Below are 14552 nucleotides of genomic sequence, written 5' to 3'. Positions count from 1 at the left end.
ATGTACTGTACAAAAGAAGGCATTGTCTGGGATTTGATTATCTTAATGTAGGGCCGTAGAGATTCTTATAACAATATTCTGACATTTTAGGAAATATACTTGTTTTCTTTCTGGCAGAGAGTTACATGAGACGATTGATACCATTCTCATGTTGGTCTGCTAAATATCAAGCTACAGCCAGTAGCCAACTAGCTTAGCTTAGCATAAAGACTGGAAACAGGAGAAAACAGCTAGTAATGTAGCATGGCTTTTTCCAAAGGTAATAAAATCCACATACCTGCATAGTTTACAGTCTCTGCAGACTGGTAAGACTCTGTCACTTTTAAACTTAGAATTTAACTCTTCTTTTTTTTTACTTATTAAACAAACAAGATGTAACATGTTAATTAGTAGGTTAATTAGTAAGCAAACCGGGGAGAGTAGCACGAAGAAAAGACACATACAGAAATCTCTCGTCAAATAACCACAATAGCAAAACGTCAAAATGTTTTGTGTTCACGTCAGACCCCATTGCTCATAGTAGGAAGCTTGTTGACAAAATAGGTTTTCATAGTCATTAAGGGCTGAATTAAAGTTAAATGAGACATGATTTTTTTCTCAGAGCCCAAGCACCAACAGTCGTACTCTGAAATGATCAATATGTAATGAGTCTATGATTCGCTCAGTTTCTTCCAGCCCCACACGTTGATTTCAGCTGCTTGAGACTGTTTATTGCATATGTGACCCTAATCTGATTGAGGCCATGAGAACTCCATATTCCAAACTTTCAGGGTGTTTTTCCTTCCATGGTTAAAGAAAATTGACATGGTTATAGAGGTGTGTTTTTCCCCTGCGGTCTGTTGTGTCGAGAAAAGACTTCAAGGATGATTGGTTAAAGAATGTAAGATGTTGGAGGTGGGGTGTTTGGTCCGATGTTTCTATGAAAACTTATCTTAATGCTCTTGAAGGCACTGACAGGCAGCCTCCATCATGACCTGGAAGTGAATTCCACAGAATTCCAGTGGTGCTGCTGGTTGTGTTTGTTTGCCTTTTGTTTCGAGACAGGACATTGAGGATGTAATCTGATAAGATACTGCTACTCTGCTTGTTCTCCCTGTTCAATCCTCACTCTCTTTCTTTCTTCATGTTCCTGCTCTCTCTCTCAATCTCTCTCTCTGTGAGTCACTAAATTATGGAGAATTATGCCATTTAACTCATTTGGACCATCAGAAGATTGGATGCTGTGTTTGTTTATTCTGTGGTTGGTTTGTTTCCTCTTCCCAGTTTTAAATGATGCGGCACAAAAATTTGTGCATTTGTGCATTTTCCATCAAGAACTTCCCAAGGTCCAATTAAATCTTTCAAATTTGAAAGTGTTACATCCTATTTCTTAAATAAATAAAGTTAAACTAGACAAAACACACTGACTAGAGCATGCTGCTTGTTTTAACAGACAGATGTGGCCCCCAACAGTAAATAAATTACTTATTTTTGCCAAGATACTGTTTGTTGCCATAGTCACATCAATTACGAGTAAATGTTTGTGGTAAATTGTAAAGGCTCTCTGGAATGAGGGCAATGACTACCACTTTTTTCCCATTTACAGATTATCAAGGGTAAATTCAAAGCTCTCTCCACTGGTCACACGCATTCCCCTTTATGGAGCGATGGGCTTTCCCCATGGGATTTTTGTATATGTTTGTGTTATTCCTGTGTGAGTATGTTGGTTCGTATGCCAGTGTTGTGTTTTTTGCTTCCCCAGTGAGTTTGTGTCTTGGCTGATGGAAATTGGTGAGACAGACAACCCGGAGGAAGGAGTTCACCTGGGTCAAGCTCTGCTGGAGAACGGCATCATCCACCATGGTTAGTTCTCACAATTTTTTTCTCCTGTTCAGACCTGCTTTATCATCCTTTGCTTCTCCATATATGACACCAAATCTACGACAGTCTAATGTACTTTGTGCTGCACGGTGTAGAGCATGCAAATGCCTTCCATTGCCTGACCTAACCTCTAGCCATAACCCATGAATGTTCCTCATTCAACAAGCAGAGTGTGACAATACTTTCACTCCCTGTCTGGAGCCTTCAGTGTAGATACAGTTGTCTTAGTAATGTCTTAGCAGGTGTCCCATTTAAACACTACCTTGACACAATTTGTAGGTAAGGGATAATAAATATTAATCTCTTCTTGCCCTAATGTTTGTGTAATATTTGCTCGCTGGCTGTTCTATGGCTTTGGGTAACAAGTGTGTTTAGTGCATGAGGCTTAAGCCGGCTAATGCTTTACATTCACACTAAATGGCGTGTACTGCTCTGCATATATTTTTTCCTCAAGAGAGTAGGGCCCCAAGCCAAGTTGTATCTTAAATCATCGAGGGGTACTTTATTGCTTCCTCACAGAGAAATTAGATTGGGCTTTAGAGCTGTTCCTGACTGAGAGGAATAACTCTGAGCCCCTTTGAGCTCTCTCACAGCACTGTTAGAAGTCCCCCATGTGAAAAATGATTGGAATATCTTTTCATAAAAACCTTTAATGGAATCAGCACGGCTGCAGCCAAGAATACAGAGCCAACTGTTTTACTGTCTTCGACAAATTCCCCTAAAACAAGAGGATCAGGGAGCTCTGAGCAGCTCTGTTATCTGTGATCACTCTGTAGGTTTGAGTCTTACTCTTGTCTGGAAAGGTTATTTCTTCATGCAGCCCTGCTTGGCTTGAACATGTTTTATAAACTTCTTATACTTCCAAATTTCAAACAAGACGAATAATGATCCCTTAGGCGTTGAGACTTTTTCACTGGTTGCTTTTTTCAGTCTGGCAAATCTCCTTTCAGAAAGCTTCTTATGTTTTGAATTGCATTTTTAGTCACAGACAAACACCAGTTCAAACCTGAGCCTGTACTGTATCGCTTTCGCTACGACGATGGCACCTACCACCCCAGAAGTGACATGCATGATGTCATATCAAAGGTAACCGTGCTACAGCAAAGTCTAATTTAGTTAAATTCCCATTTTACACAACTATCACTGAAATAACCAAAATCCTCTCTTGTTTTTCTCAGGGTGTTCGGCTCTTTTGCAGACTTCACAGCCTTTTTACCCCTGTCATCAGGTAAGCAGCCATTTTCTTTTCCACTCCATTGCAACCCAGCCAGGTGGAGCTCCAGTAGCTTAGCATCTGGCTCTTGCTCCTAAAATAACTTTGCCACTAAGTTACCAGAGTGGAGGAGAGAAATATCAAGATGAACTATGAGCTCATTGTTTTTAAAGAGAAACTGACTTAGAAGGAGTTGGCACAGACGGTGATAGAGTGCAACAGGGCCTGTGGGTGATTGACCTTGGAAAGTGTTTATCTGCCCGGTCTCAAAACACAGATGTGGTGAAGAAGATTGAGTCTATCAGATGTTAGTAGTTTGGGTACATGTGGAATACAGATAAATGGCTAAAATTGTGACAAATCTTTCTCGGCGCTTCTGAGAGATAATTTTCAGCATTCAATAGCCTGCTGGAATGTTGGGATGGTAAACAATGTGAAAAGTTAACAAAATTTTAAATAATATAAACCATACTATTCTGTTTGTACGGAACTTGGTAATGTATTGAATCAGGATGTATACTGTATATCAAATCTCATTCTTGACCTTGAAAATAGTTGTAGTTGTAGTAGTAAACAATCCTAACTCAAGGTCCACTTACTAGTTTCTTTCTTGAGCTTTTGAACCACATCTTATTGTGTTAATCAAGATAAAAGTTCATTCTTGACCAGCCACATCACCAAGTTCATTGTCGACCATCTAAATAGTATTTTGACATGACAATCCCAATTCAAGGTCCCCTTACAAGCTTTTTCTGGAGCTTTTAACTCATCTCATGGTCTTCATCAGCATGAAAGTTCATATATGACCATCTAAAGAGTACTTTGATAATACAATCCCCACTCTCAAGACTGTGTAAAGCGAATTAAACCTTCGGAAAAGAGTGAGTAAAATTGAGTTCTGTTTGTTTTGTCAAAGCATGTGAACCATTTTTGTAATTTCTGCTGTTTCTAGATTCAAACCTACAGGGGATTTCTGGTCATTTTCTCATTCCTGGTTGTGTCTCTACACTATGTTTGGGTCACATGACTCAGTCCATTCATCACAGCTACAAATAGAGGGCCATTCAGTTACAATATAATTGTCTTATACATGCTGCTGAGTAGGACTGGCAGCATATTGATCCTGTGCCCTGAAAGGCCTTGAGTTCAACTGTAGGAGGCACACATTGATTCCAGTTCTTCAATGCAACATGATACAATATAACAATTTTGACATTTGATGATAACCTTTTTGGTTTCAAGCTTTCAGTGCCGGTATTGGAGTGACCCTGGTGCTCTATTATCTGTTATTAAAAATACACCTGGATTGACAAAAGGATATTTCCAGTTAGGCAATTCCAAAATATCTTAAAGTTGGTCATTAGTGTAAAGCAGAAACATCCAACATCCCCATGAAATAGTCACTTAAATCCAAATGTAAAACGTGTTTTTTTTGTTGCAATTTTGGCACATGTAATGAAACATCTCTTTGTCTGACAGGGTTAGAAGTGGAGCAAACTCATTTTATTGGAGTAATTTGATGCAAGTGTTTGAGGTTCAGTCTGCTAATTTGCAAAATACTGCATTAAGGTTGCCTATTAATGCTGCATTTCAGATGGCCTAAAGAAAAGCTTTAATTTCACATATATAAAACTGTGCCATAGCTGGAAGGGGCACACTGATCCTGAATGTATTCCCGCATAGAAGCTTCTCTGTATTTCTGTTTGATCCAACCACTAAAAAGCCTAAAGGGTGATTTTGTGTGTGTGAGTGTGTCAGCATTCAGTCCGCTGGTGCCTGTGTTGATGCCAGACCTATTGACGTAAAAACTCTTGGTTGGTCTACTAGAGTTGTGTGTGTCGCTAGCCAGCATATCTGTGCAGTGTGTTCTCACTGAGAGCCCAGTACAATGCATCACAGGCCATTGGAATGCCAGAGTTTAATTGGAGTAATCAGCCCCTGCCTAATTAGGTGGAATTTCCTGGCAGAGCAAGAGAGATGAAGCAAAGGCAGCATACACTATGCAGGCCCCACACCCCCACAAAGCTTCTGTACCCCTATGTACACCCCTGATTTCCTCACAAGAGAGCTGTGAATCCTTCCACTTCCGGTGATCTGAGTGTGCAGTTTGAAATGTCCACTATAGGCTAATACTGTGCATACACAGTTTCACATTCAAAAATGTATGTAGAGAGACTGCAAACCCACACAATACAGTGAAGGTCACACATACGTTATCTTCATACAGAATGGAAAAAATGGCATTTCAGATCAGTATCTGAGAAATATTGACAAGTTCGTCTTCGTTATGCTGATGAGTCCTCCAAAAACTCAATATTCATGGACGTACATGTAGGATTTTCAAAATAACTAACAATATGGTACACTAGCATCCTCTGTATGATATATTCCAAAAAAATCTTTGAAAATACAACATTTGCTTACATCATCCATTTACCCCTCTCAAAATGCCAAGGAAAACTTTCCTTTTTGGACAGAAAGTTAAAAACCAGCTCTATGACTTTTTCCCTCTGTTTCTCCTCAAACTGCTGTTTCCTCATGCCGGCCCAATGTTTACCCCCCATTTTTCACTCTGACAGCATCAGTTTTGCACCAGTCCCCTGAATCCCCAGTCCCCCTGGCTCTAGACTCCCATTCAGGGAAAAACAGCATGCCTCTTGCCTCTTCTGATCTGAGAGTTTATGTATGGCACAGCAGGGTAACGTGCCTCACCGGCTGATATCAGCACTACAGTCCTCAGACTGTAGACCAACACAGGCTGTTAAATATAGTTATGCAACAGAATGTTCCGTTGTGGAGGAAAAAGGGCAGCTTTCGGCCTCTCCCACTTCGCATTCTGAAGAGCTCCAGACAGCTCTGATTGGACTTTAAGTTGGCCACATGTCAAATTTGAACTGTGTGTGTGCAAGACAGACATTTGTATGTGCGGTTGCATGTGTGTCTGAGTGAGTCTTTGCATGTGATGGAAGTGGTGAAGTGTTGGATGTCATGGTGGTTCTGGACTTTCCCGGCCCTCAGCTCAGCCCCTGCATGTCCCTGGGGAGGCCCCTGTGTTCATGGGAAAGTCACAGCTCTACTTCAGAAAGCATTCTCGGGCTCTGGCAAAGTGTGGCTGTGTGAATAACACTGAAAAGAGCAACACCAGACTGACATGGGGCACCCCAGGGTCAAAGACTGCCGGGGCAGTTACCAGCATTGCTTGGCAGAATGCTGTTTTGCTCTCACGAACTGTCAGAAACTCACTTAGATTTATAACGCAACTTCCCATGGTTGAAAAGTTAGTGCGCCTTGCTGACAGTGGAAATTATTAGTCTTTTGGGCATTGTGTTTAAATAGAACAAGCAATTAATACTCTACATGTTCACCATCTGGGTTTATTACAGTTACAATGAATTACACCGTTGAATAGTATCATGGCACAGTCCAAGCTTAAAGGGAGAATTTTGTTTTCCTAATCCTTTTCATGTTTTCTGCTCTGATGCACATCCAGGGATAAGGACTACCATTTACGGACCTACAAATCTGTAGTGATGGCCAACAAACTTATAGACTGGCTTATTGCACAGGTAAGCCCTAAAACTTCTTCATTCACAGAAATTGATTAGCATATTTATCATATTTCAACTTTCAGTGGAATTTTATGACGGTTTGATTGTATAGTGTTAATCGTTTAACAAAATATTGCCCAAATACATGATTCCATGGAAACTGTAATTCAAAAAGTTAAAAAATTAGTTTTATTTAACGTTGAGGTAATGCCTAACTTGAAAAACATCAGTTCAATTCTTACATATGTAGTTTTTCATACATTTGCCATATTGTGACATTTATCAATATCCATATTATAGTGATAATCAATCATAATCAATAATAATGTGATAATAGTTTCAAACATATTGCCATGCAATTATTCACACAAATTGTTCTAAATTGCCCACAATAGTTTCTGAGCATACTGAAAACACTTCAGATATGCTACAGAGGAAAGAAACTGAGACAACAAACTTGAGGCCATCAGACTTGAGGCTCTCAGTGGAGTGAAAGGAAATGAAGAAAGAAAAGCAGAATTGATTCAGCAGCTAAGCTGTATTGACTTTGACAGGAAGCTTTGAGGTTGATAGATTGATAGTCCTGTGCAGAATGACAACAAAAAAAAGGAATGTATATGGCAACCACCACAGAATCAATGGCAGATATCACATGTTTGTGTGTGCATATAAGTGCGTGTGTGTGTGTGTATGTGGTAGTCCATATGAATGTGTTTGACCCAGGCAACGAAAGAGCTCTTACTTCTTCAGCAGGACTTCAAGAGCTGTCACACTGTGCTGTATAGATTGATTTTGGCTGTGTTTAAGATGGAGTGTGGAGGAGCGTGGAGTGACTCTGTTGGCTTTGGGGCTTTTGGATGCAGGAACAAATGGGGGTGTGAGTGTGACATTTTGGCTGTTCTGTAAAAACACAATGTTATTTGTTTTGTTTCTCTTTCTACTTCATTTTCTCTCATCTTCTTTTGCTTTTTTCCCTTTACTCATTTACTCTATTCACTCTTTATGCTTAAATCTTTCTCATTTCTTCTCTGTGTCCACTCTTTCTCTTTTCTGTGTCTTTTGGTGCAGGGGGACTGCCGAACGAGGGAGGAAGCGTTGATCTTGGGGGTAGAGCTGTGCGACAATGGCTTCATGCATCACGGTACAGCACTTTTCACTGCTGAGGATTTCAGCAGACATAAAAAAAAGTTCTGATCATGCTGTGCACAAACCGTGATATGCTGTCCATCATTGACTAAATGAGAGTTGTATGCTTCGTAGAAACTGTGCAGAGGATGCCTGGCATTTAGCATCCTGTTTTAGAACACCACCAATCTTGTTCTTTTTCCATTTCTACTTATAATCCCTTTGACACGCTACAGGAATAGAACTCTTTTCCAATCCAGTCGATGAATTTTTACGTGTGCATGTGTGTGTGTTGGGGGATTAGGGCTATGGCTTTACTCATGCATACTATCATTAACTTCATGCATACTTGTGTGTATATGACTTAATTGACCAAGTGCAGGGTATACAGGGTATACAGGGTAACAATATGCATAGTTTGCTTTAAGCTAAGTTCTCAAACTTAGCTTTGAGAACTTGGTATATAAAGCATGGATGCTTGTCAGTTTAAGTGCAAAACAGTCAGTAGCCATGGTGAAAGTTTATTTATGAGAGTCAGCATTGTTTTTAACTCTGCATCTCCCAAGTGCCAAAGTCCACATCATACACAATGCAGTATGAGTCACAGTGTGTCTCCTTATACCCCCATAATGTAACTGCTCTAACTGCTCCAAACTACCCACAATTCAAGCCTAACACTACAAATGACCAGAATATCTATGGAACACAACAGTACCAGGCATCAAACTTCCTTTCACTTCCACAGCCTACAGGGTAATTTTACCATTCGTGCCAGTAAGGTATTTGGCCTGACGATGTAGCTATTAAAACTATTGCCACTAAATCTGATCTTGAAGGGAATAAAGTGAGAGAATGTAAGAAGGAAACTGTTTTTCCCCTCAGGGCTATTTTTTGTTTCAAAATTAAAGTCTTTGTAAAGGTGTTATGTTGGTGTGGAGACTGGGTTCATTCGAAAAGTGATATTTTACCATGAAAGTGGGGTCTCCCTTTCTATCACGGTGTGCATTTGTGCATTTGGTTTTCATGTGTTTAAGTGGTTGGGAATGCTCCATTTGGCATGTTGCACCATTACTGTCATGCTTAGACATGTTTAGACCTCTAAACCTAATTCAGAATTTGTAGATTTAACATTTTCTACCTCAATTTCTAAGTGTTAACAGATATTTGTCCAAAAAAAGAAGGAATACCTACAGCTCCAGAGTCAAGTTTTCAAGTAACAATCAATAGGCAGTCGTAGAGTAGAACAGTAGTCTTAAAGGACTATTTTAATGATTTCAAATGAGTTTTAGTCCATTTATTACAAATCACATACTATCCTATACATTACTAACCAATTTGCACACCATGTCCATTCATCCATCCACCCATTTTCTGCTGCTTATCTGAAGTCGGGTCAGAGTGGCAGCAGGTTAATCAACACAGCAGAGACGTCCCTCTCCCCAGCAATGTTTTCCAGCTCCTCCTGGGGGATCCAGAGAGTTCCCGAGGAGTGTTTTGGGTCTACCTAGGGGTCTCCTACCAGTTGGATGAGCCCGGAAGAACTCCAATGGAATGCGCCTAGTCAACTGGGTCCTTTTGACACGAAACAACAGTCGCTCTACTCTGAGCTAACCGCAGATGTCAGAGCCCCTTACCCTAAAGCTAAGGCTGAGCCCAGCCACCCTGCAGCCGCTTGTATCCCCAATCTCATTCTTTCAGTCATTACACAAAGCTCATGACCATAGGTGAGGGTGGGAGTGTAGATTGACTGGTAAATTGAAAGCTTTGCCTTTCGGCTCAGCTTCCTCTTCACCACAATGGGCCAGTACAATGCCTGCTTTACTGCTGAGGCTGCACCGATCTGCCCGTCAATCTCCCGTTCCATGACCCGTCAAGTATCCTTTCAATTGGTAAAGAGTCAGTCACACACCTGGTCCACAGCCAGGACAGAATCTGCATTGGTCCTCCTGGATCTGAGGTTCGATGATTGTTTGGAGCTCTTTTCCAGCACCCTGGCATAAGCTTTGTGTGTGTGGATGAGCAGTGTGATACCCCGATGATTCGAGCAAACCCTCCAGTCCCCCTTTTTAAAAATGGGAACCACAACCCTGGTTTACCAGTCAACCAGCACTGTCCCTGACCTCCATGTGACATAGAAGACGTGTGTCTGCCAAGACAGCCGAACAATGTCCAGAGCCTTCAGCATCTCACTGTGAATCTCATCCACTCCCGGGGCCTTGCCACTGAGGAGCTTCTTAACTACCTCTGAGACCTCTGCCAGAGGTATGAGTGAGGCTTCCCCCGAGTCTTCAAACTCTGCCTCTTCCTCAGAGGACATGTTGGCCGTGTTCCGGCGCTCCTCAAAGTGTTCCTTCTACTGCCTGATGATATACCCAGTTTGAGTCAGCAGTTCTTCTCCCCTGCTGAAAAAACAGCCTGGGCCAAGCCCGTCTTTCCCTTTCTGAGGCGTTGGATGGTTTGCCAGAACTTCTTGAAGCCAACTGAAACCAGATGATGATCAGTTGACAGCTCTGCTCCTCTCTTCAGCTGAGTTTCCAAGACATATGTCCACAGATCAGATGATACGACCACAAAGTCAATCATTGATCTTAGGCCTAAGGTGTTATGGTACCAACTACACTTATGAACCACTTTATGCGCAAACATGGTGTTTGTTATGGCCAATCCATGGCTAGCACAGAAGTCCAAAAGCAACACCACTTGGGTTCAGATCAGGCTGTTCCTCCCAATCATCCCCCTGCAGGTTCTCCATTATTGCCCACATGAGCATTGAAGTTCCTCAGAAGAACTATAGAGTCCCCGGGTGGTGCCTTTTCCAAGACGACACCCGCAGACTCCAAGAAGGCCAGATACTCTGAACAGCTGTTAGGTCCATAAGCACAAACAACAGTCAGAGCCGTCTTCTTAGCGACTTGCGGTCGCATTCAGGTGACCCTCTCACTCTCCGGGGAGAATTCCAACACGGTGGCAGCCTGCCACCTGGCTCACAATGCACCCCAACCTGATGCGAACCCCTTCAGGTGGTGGGCCCACAGGGTGGTGGCTCCATGTAATTTCTTCAGGCTATGCCCAACCAAGCCACATGGGCCAAGGCCTGGTGACCAGATGGTCAACGGTGAGCTCCCCTCCCAGGTCTGGCTCCAGGAGGGTGCCCAGGTTTCCCTAATCTGTGCAAGGTGACACAGCTCAGAAGTTTGCCCTTCATCTGGTTGTCATGAATTGCCCTTAGTCTCACCTCTCCCCTGGGACCAGTTTGTTTTAGGAGATCCTACCTGGGGCTGATGCCCCAGACAACACAGCTCCCAAGATAACTGAGACACACAAACGCCTCCACCACGTTAAGATGGCAATCTCGGAGGAGAATCTTTTTTCAAAGTTACATAATAGTTTTGAGGTTATGCAGTGCGTGTGTTTTATGCGTTATGGATTACACAACATGCACAGATTTCATTGTCATTGTTGTTTTATAAAGTCTTTGCATTGATTTTCATATCATCAAGAAATTTATGGAACCCAATGCCTGCCTAGAATGGTAGAAAAAAAAAAATCCAGAAATATAAAACTGTATACAATGCATTCAAAAATGGTTAGCAAAATGTGACTTATACATGATCTGTAGTTAAGATGCTAAAACCTGTAAACACAGGGGTTTGAAGCTTTATGTCTTAAAATAGTATTTGCTGGAAATTTGATTATTCTGCAAGTTGCTATCCAATCATTTGTCTGTTTATTTAAATTCATTACTTTGTTGTTGCCTCCCTCAGTGTTGGAAAAGAGTGAATTCAAGGACGAGCCCTTGCTGTTTCGTTTCTTTGCTGATGAGGAGATGGAGGGCTCCAACACCAAACACAAACCCATGAAGCATGATCTGAAAATAGTAGAGAACGTCATCTCCAAATCTCTCCTGGTGAATACTCAATTGCAATACTCCTTGGTAGCTCATTGATTGATTAGCTTTCAGTCTGTCTATGAATTTTATTTATTGTCCCCACATTTCAGAGGAACCCAAAGGCACACTAAATCACTTTGAAACACACAGCTGTGAGAGGGAAAAGTCATAACGTTGCAGAAGTCCATTTTATACTTCAGTAAGCAATATTTTCAGAGGAGTGAGCAAATACTACCATAGCTGCTATCTGTGTGTACCAGTATCTGCTTCTGGTGTGTGTGATTGTGCTCTGTGAGAATGTCTTGGTCTCCTGACCTGGGATTTTGCTGATGGGAGACATTTTGTTTTCCAGATAAGACCCAGTGATGGAGGCTATGGCTTTACCCTGGAAGAGAGGAACAAAGTCCCCATCATCAAATCTGTTGAGAAAGGCTCACCAGCTGAGGTGAAAACACACATTCACACACACACATATAATGTATATATATATACTCAGGAGTGTTGACATGTAGGTACATTCACATGCATCGATACACTACACTGTATATACAAGGCCCTGATTATAAAACTATATGAAGATCCTTCTTACTCTTTGAGGAGTTAGTAAACTCCACCTGTAAATCTCTTCAAGGTTGTTCTGAAAAAATATTGGTTCCCAGTTACACCAGAAAGTGTCACAGAGAAATTAATTTACATGCCCCCACAAAATAGGTGGTGCTGGAAGCTTGCTGACGAAGTGGTAGTAGACTAAAGTGTGGTTTTTGATCCAGTACCTGGAAAAGTTTTGTTTCATGTTCACACTCTAGACTCTTTTAGTTTTGTTTATGGCAAAAGAGAAAAGCTCTATTTGTGTTGCTTCAAGTTAAACACAGCAGGGTAAAATTGGATGCAACATTATAAATGTGATAGCTTCCTCCATTTAGGACTCTGCAGTTGTCTCTGTAACTTTAATCTCAGCACTGTAAAAAGAGACTTAAATCCAGATGGTTTTCAATTCAAAGTCAACTGCAAAAATTTGCTAGTCAAAGTTGTCATCAAAGTTGAACTGTACTTGAAAGCATCATGCATATTTTCTTTGTCTCAAGCAGATCCACTGAGCGCAAAAATTTTATTGCATTGATTTATTTCCAATATGAAAATGTTATTAATTCTGCTGGAACCAAGTCATTGCTAAATGGATTTACCTATTGTATAGTGAAGAGTAAATCCATGTTATCTCGGCTCTATCATGGTAGGGCTCAGGATCCAAGGGTGGTTTTGGCTTTATGGTGGTTCAGTGTATCCCCTTTGTAATTCAGCATCAGTCTGCTGTATTTGATTTTGTTTTTCAGAAGTTATTCTGCAAAGCTGTGATGCCCTTACAGAAGATGCGTACAAGTCAGCAGAAGCCTACTGTTGATGTGGTGGATAAAATGTGGTTCAATCCTCAGTTATAAATAATATAAACCTCTAACTGTTTGCTCCTAAGCTAAAACTGCTTTATGGTGATGGACACTGATGTTCACATTAGGAGCTTTTTCGTGCAGAAATACAACGCATTAAAGGGTGCCATATTTTTGAGGTCTCCTTTTGTGTTTAGCTTTGATCTGCTACATGAAAATGGGACAGAGGAGTTTGAAGGCAAATATGATCACTCTGACCACATAACCCATAATTCCCTCCAGCCCTGAAGTAGCACTGAATGTAGCTGGAAGGTCTGGATTGCATGGAGACTGGCATTGTCTGTGTTTCCTTTTAAATATTCACTCTGAAATCCACAACAGGATACATTTGTATACTCATAGATAAACGTCGTCCCATATTGTCTCCTATGACTGTGAGTCTGGATGCTCTTCTGTGTAATATATAGAAATTCTTTGGGAATATTGGTTTTCTGTTTATACCAGAAAACTTAACTTGAAGCTAAAAAAAAATGGCATTGATTTTTATTCTGATTCTCTTTGAAGTTCAAACCTAATGTTTGACAATATTTTTTTTTATAATTCTACTGTTCTCCTTTATATACTATTTTAAGATGGCTGGCCTGGAGGTGGGAAAGAAGTTGTTTGCCATAAATGGAGACCTGGTGTTCCTCAGGCCTTTCTCTGAAGTCGAAGTTCTCCTTAGGCAATGTTTCAACAGCAAGGGACCCCTCAGGGTGCTGGTCAGCACCAAGCCAAGAGAGTAAGTAAGATTTGTACTATACTATGTATAACTACTTGATAGTTATACATAGGTACTATAAAAATCATAGTACCTATAAAAAATACCTATAAAAATACCTATAAAAATTATCTAATTGTCTGCATTTATCAGCTTGATGCATTGCCTTTTCTCTCCTCTTGTTTCCAGGACAGTAAAGATCCCAGACTCGGCTGATGGGCTAGGGTTCCAGATCCGAGGCTTTGGTCCATCTGTAGTTCATGCTGTTGGGAGAGGTAAAAGGTTGCTGTCTCCACCACTTGAGCTGTCTGGCTTCATCAGCAAATGGCTTCCCAACACCTCTCTGTAATTGTAGCACAGCTGGCAAACAGCTGCCCCACTAGTCTTTGGGGGTGTGCGTGACTTGGCCACAAGAGGCCAATTTTCCACCTTAAAGCTCTCCATGTGGCTCAGCTGGTTTGTTAATGGTTCTGCCAAAACTGAGAGTTAGCTGGTTATCAGTCATTTTCTGCATCACAATGCTTGCTGCGTACCTATTCAAAGCTTTCTCAGCGGTTCAATTCCTCTGTGTGATGGGGAAGTAGTCTGCATTTTTTCTAGGTCCAAATTCATCAGAGTCTCTCCTTCCCTCCTCTTTCCTAACACAGCATGTTTAGTAACACTGCTATCAGGGCTGGCACAAGATAGGGTATCATAAAAAAACAATCCAAGGCCTTGTCTGGTTGTTCTCAGGGGAATTGAATCTTGTTTTTTTTAAAGCAATCTAAGTAGGATA

The 14552-nt window shown here is 41.2% G+C and overlaps 1 protein-coding gene across 3 annotated transcripts in view; it reads left to right on the top strand.

Annotated features, from left to right (window-relative positions):
• The window catches only part of prex2 (phosphatidylinositol-3,4,5-trisphosphate-dependent Rac exchange factor 2), a 93699-nt gene that overhangs the window by 31574 nt on the left and 47573 nt on the right, over positions 1–14552 (top strand). For all 3 annotated transcript variants that reach the window (XM_040126659.1, XM_040126658.1, XM_040126657.1), the window contains exons 11-19: positions 1742–1842; positions 2843–2946; positions 3039–3088; positions 6564–6639; positions 7690–7762; positions 11511–11653; positions 11988–12080; positions 13650–13798; positions 13967–14052. In XM_040126659.1, the coding sequence (XP_039982593.1) occupies positions 1742–1842; positions 2843–2946; positions 3039–3088; positions 6564–6639; positions 7690–7762; positions 11511–11653; positions 11988–12080; positions 13650–13798; positions 13967–14052 (875 nt within the window). The remainder of the gene's footprint in view (positions 1–1741; positions 1843–2842; positions 2947–3038; positions 3089–6563; positions 6640–7689; positions 7763–11510; positions 11654–11987; positions 12081–13649; positions 13799–13966; positions 14053–14552) is intronic.

The sequence above is a fragment of the Xiphias gladius genome, chromosome 5 (assembly GCF_016859285.1).
Source record: "Xiphias gladius isolate SHS-SW01 ecotype Sanya breed wild chromosome 5, ASM1685928v1, whole genome shotgun sequence".
Taxonomy (NCBI): domain Eukaryota; kingdom Metazoa; phylum Chordata; class Actinopteri; order Istiophoriformes; family Xiphiidae; genus Xiphias; species Xiphias gladius.
The sequence above is the reverse complement of the archived record's forward strand: the minus strand, read 5'-3'. Positions and strand labels throughout refer to the sequence as shown.